This window comes from Lolium rigidum, chromosome 6 (assembly GCF_022539505.1).
Source record: "Lolium rigidum isolate FL_2022 chromosome 6, APGP_CSIRO_Lrig_0.1, whole genome shotgun sequence".
In the NCBI taxonomy this organism is placed as follows: Eukaryota; Viridiplantae; Streptophyta; class Magnoliopsida; order Poales; family Poaceae; genus Lolium; species Lolium rigidum.
In genome coordinates this window covers 129,181,148-129,187,858 of record NC_061513.1, presented here as the reverse complement: position 1 = coordinate 129,187,858, position 6,711 = coordinate 129,181,148, and the positions used below count along the sequence as shown (strand labels likewise).

The 6,711-nt window shown below is 43.5% G+C and overlaps 1 protein-coding gene across 1 annotated transcript; it reads left to right on the top strand.

The window, feature by feature from the left end:
- Positions 1–947: 947 nt before the first annotated feature.
- Positions 948–5,371, top strand: LOC124665164 (farnesyl pyrophosphate synthase-like; the record flags this gene model as incomplete). Its single annotated transcript, XM_047202566.1, is given in 11 exon segments — positions 948–1,078; positions 2,717–2,857; positions 2,957–3,043; positions 3,403–3,519; positions 3,612–3,700; positions 3,838–3,889; positions 3,972–4,067; positions 4,145–4,189; positions 4,339–4,428; positions 4,501–4,572; positions 4,892–5,371. Coding segments are annotated over 11 exon segments (1,049 nt in total), but the record flags the coding sequence as incomplete, so codon positions are not given.
- Between the last annotated feature and the right edge of the window lie 1,340 nt (positions 5,372–6,711).

The window sequence follows — 6,711 nt, the reverse complement described above, 5'->3', positions numbered from 1 at the left end:
GGGGGAACCCCGGATCCGTGCGTTTCGGGTGTAAATAGGGTGTGGGCGTGTGTTGCCGGCGGCGATGCTTCGGTTGGAGCGGCGGAGCTGCATACGGCGGTTTGGTCTTCCCGATTCGAGCTCCTCCTCGTCGGCCGCTCTGTGCAGGGACGGCGAATCTGTGGAAGTTCCTCCGTGCGGATGGTGTGGCGACAAGGCCGTCCGTACTCGGTGGGGATCCTGTCCTTGCGCCCTTTGTCGACGCGTCGTCGTCTCCTCCAACGCCGGCGTGGGGTGGTCAAGGTTAGTGTGTAGGAGGTGGCTTTCTCTGAAGCTTCTGGAGTGGGGCTGCGGGAGTTGGTGGTCACCGTCGATGTCTGCTCCTGCTGCGGCGGGAGTTGGCGTCGGCGAGCCTACGGTGGCTCGGGGTATTTCCCCGCCGATGTTCCTTCATCGTCCTCGATTCCGGCAGTCGCGCCGAATGGTTACTGCGGTTCTTCAAGGCAGCTTTGCTGCGGACGGGCTCCGGTTGGCTCTGGATCAGTGGTACGCTTGTCGTCTTCATCTTTGGCGCCGTTTGGGCGGCGCTGCTGTTCGTAGACCTCAGGCTGTGTGGTGGTTCTCCAGTTTGCTTCAGTGTGTGTGCGTGTGTTGTAATCTTCTTCAGGTCTGAACACGTACACTTTGCTCAAAAAAAAAGAGAGTGACAAGGTCTGACAGGCATCTGATCGCCCGTCATTCTTTCTTTGTTTTTTTGAGCCGGCGAATCCCGTCCTGAAATAAACGTGTGCGCAGAATCGTTTGCCCTACAGAATTCCGTTCGAAGCGACCGCAGTAGAGAAGCTCCTCGCTCCTCATCCTCCTCCCCAATACTCTCCACAAGATTTTCTGTTCCTTCTCGCTCGCTCGAGTGCGCGTGTGGTGAGGTCAGAGTTAGCGCGCAATGGCGGCGGCGGCGACGGCGACGGTGGCGTTGTCGAACGGATCCAGTGGCGACTCCAAGGCCGAGTTCGCGGAGATATACAACAAGCTCAAGCAGGAGATGCTCGAGGACCCCGCCTTCGAGTTCACCGATGAGTCGCTCCAGTGGATCGACCGCGTAAGGCCCCCAGTCCTTTCCTTGTTTATTTCTGGTAGTGCGGTTTGTTTGATCCGGTTTTAGAGCAGAGGAGGCCTACATCCTCGCGTCGAAGCTTTGAGTTTCCTACCGGGTTTGGGGGTCTTAGGGCGACTGTCAAGGATTTGGTGACTGACCGGTCAAGTTCTTCCGGTTCGTGCATTTATCTGTGTTCCTGTAGAAGAACGGCTGAGAGTTGCAGAGCAAGAGAACATGAAGGTTCAGTAAACTGAAATCAAGAAATAATTTCTGAACACCACCTTTTCTTGTTGTACTTTCACCTCAATTAGGCCTTGTTTATTCCTCTCCCATTTGGAGATGGGAGGGGATTTGGTGAATACTTTCACCCAATCCCCTCCAATCCTGTCAAATACTCTTCCAAAAAAAATACACTAGCATGTTCGAGTGTTTTTAATATAGGCATAAATAAGGCGATTTGTGGGATATCTCGGGATTATCTTGTCCAAACCCGGAAGCTAGGTGAACGATCTATTGGGGATTTTTTTCGGGATTTGGAACGAAATCAAATACACTAGAAATGAACAAGGCCTTAGGTGAGCCCCTCTATGATTTCTGACACTTGAGTTATTCCGGTTCCATTGGCACACTGAACCAACCAAAGGCTTGGAGACTCAGCATCCAAAGACGCACACAACCCAATTATTAAGACGCCTCAAGAATTTTGAACAGAAGATATAATTCAACAAGCTATCAAACGCTGGAAAATTCAGATGTTACAGGGCCTATTGCTAAACTGCCACTCATGTTGGGACATACTATCTCCTATTGACTTACTTCATGGGCTACTGTATGGACGTGGGGGTAAATAAAAACTTAAATTGTGCGGAATTTCGGCTGTGCAATGCTACATTGGGATTATAGCAAAATTGTAAAAGATCTCGAGCAATACTACTGCCTGTAGTCAGAAAATTCTTGTCCCTTAAAAATATTGTGTCACTTTGACTAATGGAATCTTCAAATATTATGGACCTATTTTCCATATGAGCAACCATTAATACTCCCATTATCTTACTTCATTGACTTCAAAATTTGTTGCCAGTAAAATTAATGGTCAGGGCTACATCCTGGAAATTGGAAAATAAAAATCCCAATGGTTTGTGTCTTTTCGTTTGTGTCATGTCACTTCCCATTAGTTAGACGGTAAGAGTATGCCACGTAAATGAAAATAGGAAAGTATCACACATTTTCTCGTAGATTTTTGAGAACCTTTTCAGTTAAGCTGGTCAAACTTGTGCTATTGAAGTGTTTGATTGCTTCTGCTAGCTGTTGTTAGTGGATGGATATTGAGTGTTAATGAATGGGTGTTATAATTGGATGCCCTGTCATTTTCAATTTTATTCTCATGTTCGTTTGACAGTGTTTGTGCCTTGTGGTGTGAAGGGAAATACACATATAACGTAAGATGCTCTTTATTCAGTTTTTTCTATTTTTTTTTTGAGGAAGACCCGCAAGCGGACCAAACGACAAAAACGCAAAAAAGGAGCAAAGCCACAAGAGTTTTTCTATTATTTTGAGTCAGTGAATAATTTTTGCTTTGATAATGACGATAATAATCGCTAAGTTAACAATCTTTCAAACCGTTTCTCTCATTTGGAGTAGATGTTGGATTACAATGTGCTCGGAGGAAAGTGCAACCGTGGGCTCTCTGTCATCGATAGCTACAAAATATTGAAAGGTGTAGATGTTTTGAGCAAGGAGGAGACATTTCTTGCCTGCACCCTTGGTTGGTGCATTGAATGGGTAAACTTTCTTCTCATGTTTACTTTGGAGGGTTTTTGGGTTAGTAGCTGAAAATCTCTGCTAAGATGGCACCAATGATTAATCTTGATCATTTTGTAGCTTCAAGCTTATTTTCTTGTGCTCGATGATATCATGGACAACTCCCAGACGCGGCGTGGTCAGCCTTGCTGGTTTAGGGTGCCTCAGGTCAGTTTGAGAAGTATCTGTCCTTTCTATATAATCTGCTAAGTCTACACAGTTATTATTTTCGTGGCTGTATTAAGTCGTTATTTCAGACGGGATTCTTCGATTGGACTTGGTGTTAAGCAGCATCAATAGTAATAATAAATTGTTCATCATAAAGAAATCTAGTTTATGCTTCATGTTTTTACCTTTTTTATGGCAACTTCATATTTGTACAGATCTCGCAAGAAAAGTGATTTAGACTATAGACTTATTAAGTTTCCGCCGGCTGTTAATTACTTAGAAATTTTCGATAACAAGCAAGGGCTCTCATACTTTCATATGTATCATATGAAACCAATTACCTATTTTTTATTGTACAGGTTGGCCTCATTGCAGTAAATGATGGGATTATCCTTCGCAGCCATATTTCACGGATCCTTCAACGCCACTATAAAGGAAAACCTTATTATGTTGATCTCATTGATTTGTTCAATGAGGTAACCATATCCTCTGTCATATGCATATATGGTCATGCCAAGTATACTTGATGCTTCTTACAAGTGGTTGATGCTCTATTTCTTTTGTCAAGGTTGAGTTCAAGTCAGCTTCAGGGCAGTTGTTGGATCTTATCACCACTCACGAGGGAGAAAAAGATCTCACGAAATATAACTTGAATGTGTAAGTTCATGTTGCTTTCTGGACGATTTCTTCCTTGTATGGTTCACGGAGTCCACAAAATCTTGTTCCATTGCCGTTTTTTGCATTATTCCTTTAGCACTGTTGATGATTTCTTTAATGTTTGACACTTTGCACAGTCACCGGCGCATTGTGCAATACAAGACATCATACTATTCGTTTTACCTTCCGGTAAGTGTTAGCATTGTATATTTAATTAGCCTGGTGGTAATGTTAAGTAGTAACAGTATTCTATGTTCCTACTTTGCCCAAGGTTGCATGTGCATTGCTGCTGTCGGGTGAGAATTTGGATAACTTTGGAGATGTAAAGAACATTCTTGTTGAAATGGGAACATACTTTCAAGTCCAGGTAAACCACTTCTTCTGGAAGAGAAAGAAATAGTACTTAATACTTTATTGCCTCTGATTAATGATTACTTTTTGCAGGATGATTATCTAGATTGTTTTGGAGATCCTGAAATCATTGGCAAGGTTAGTGTGAGTGTACCCTTTTTTCCACCAAGGGTGTGTGTCACTGTTGTACTAACTTGAATGGGTGAAAGTGGAACTAGTATGTTGGTCATGGTCAAGGCCTATTTTCACATGATTTCTGAATTCATCTGTATGGACCCTTATCACAGATCGGAACTGACATTGAAGACAACAAGTGCTCCTGGTTAGTTGTGCAAGCTCTTGAGCATGCTAACGAGAGCCAAAAGCGCATTCTACTTGTAAGTGCTACTTTGGTGTTATTTTTAACTAACCTAAAGGCACCTCCTGAGCCCTTTATGTCTTACCAACAGGAAAATTATGGGAAGTCAGATCCTGAGTCTGTTGCAAATGTGAAGGGTTTGTACAAAGAGCTAAATCTGGAGGTCTGCCTACATCATTCTCTGTATTTATCATTTCTCATCATGTCTGAATAGTCTATTGCGGATATCATTTACAGAAGAATCTGGTATGAAGGATCAGCATCCCTGAATCCCTGATTAGAACAACACTATACGTGGCTGGCGCTCATTTGGTTGAAGATGCCTGAAATAGTGTAGACAATGAGCCTTTTTTATTTGAGAAGTGAGCATATTCATTTAGCGATGACAGAACCTGACACCCTGTTGTTACATTCTATTTTAGTATTTTATTAACAGGACATTCTAGTTCAGTTGACACCTTCTTCTCATTTTTATACACCAGGCAGTGTTTCACAAATATGAGAAAGAGAGCTACAATAAGCTGATTGCCGACATCGAGGCCCAGCCAAGCAAAGCAGTTCAGAAAGTCCTGAGGTCCTTCCTGGACAAAATCTACAAGAGGGAGATGTAGAGCAAGCACATGGAGCAGCTGTTCTATACCAACTTGGTACATTCTGTCCTGCAGAACGTTCATTTCCAGACAGCAATCAAGCTACGGTGCTATTAAGGAGTCCGGTATGTTCAGGCCTTCATCTGGATTTGGATGGTTCCAATAACTTACCGTATAAGCTAGGGTGTCCGATGTTTGTAGGTCTGTGCTTGATTGTGAGTGTTACAGTTTGTCGCGTTATTGGTGTCGGGATTTCTGATGTTAGCCACCGTGTGACATTCTTGTCTTCTGTAAGCAGTTCAGCCTCGGAGTCTTTGGGCGTCGCGTAAATAAAATTGTGGCAAAAAAATAATTCAAGAGTATGATTCTGCAGTTCTGCTATGTCATCGCCATGTCAGTCTCTGATGATTTTCCACCCTATCCTTCGTCTCCAATTCTTTAGCTTGCAATTTTAAGAGTTACTCATAGGTCGATAGGATGTGTAAACTTTCTGACATATAGAAGTTAGTCGATAGATCAACCCTTCGCAAAATTCAGTTGGACATCCTCTTTGCGTTTCACTTATCATCATAGAGGGAGCTAAAAAAACCCTTGCAAAATTCGGTTGGATCATTCTCTTCGCTCTCTACTTATCCTCGTGGGGCTAAGGTTTGGGCCGTCAGCAAAACGTTTGGCGTCATAGTAGGCGCATCCAGGAGCAATACAGTCGACAGCACCAGACCATCATTAGTTTATTACCGTCGTTCATTGTGCCACTCACGCCAATGTCACTCACATGACCACCTTTTAAAATTGATGTGCTTAATGTGGCACCATTTTTTTTTCTGTGAATATGACCTGCAGATCTACTACTTGATCAAACCAACAGGACACATACACCCTTAAGAAATAGAGATAATACATCGAGGTCCTTGGGGAGCGATTGTCCTATTCCTCTGGAACGGGCCAATGGCCACTCCCAACGCTGCCTCTCCATCCTCGGAGCCAACAAGTCATTGGTAATCACCGACAAGAAGTCATCAAGGCCACGGTCCTGCTGGATCATCGCCCTGGACATGAAAATGTCAAAGTTGTCTCAACCGAAAGATCCACAAGTTCAACAACGAAACCTGTAGGAAACTCAAAGGCCTCATGCCATTGATGGAGGTCAAACTGCAAAGGGAAGCTATTGGGTCGACAAATGCTAAAAAGCCCAACCTCACCGCCCTACACGAATCTACGCCAACCATCCATCAACGTCGTCACAGCCGAAACATTCAAGATGGAGAGATCTGACGAAAAGTATTCGCGAAATTGGCACCCTTGCCACCACAAATGAACATCTTGTAGCCTAGTAAACGCGCTAAATAAGGGGACACTACAACTCCATCCAGTAGACCGAGATCTCCCCATACTCCCACACTGGCAAAGCCAACATATGAAGGGGGGGGGGAGTGTCCCAAGAATTGCCTCTCTAGGATTTTTTAGAGGAGAGTGATGTAACTTTTTTTTTTACTTGTGGTAACTCATATGTAGATCCTAAACAGATGGTGGGGATATGGATATGTTTACTAGTATCGATTTTGCTATTCACTAGAAAATTAATTTAATTCTTAGCCGACCATAACATTATTGGATTGCAGCTTGATTCATACTAGCCATGAGTTGCAACATGTTATGAAAATAGAGAAAAATCACGAGCAACAACATGAGTTGAAACTACAAAAATTACA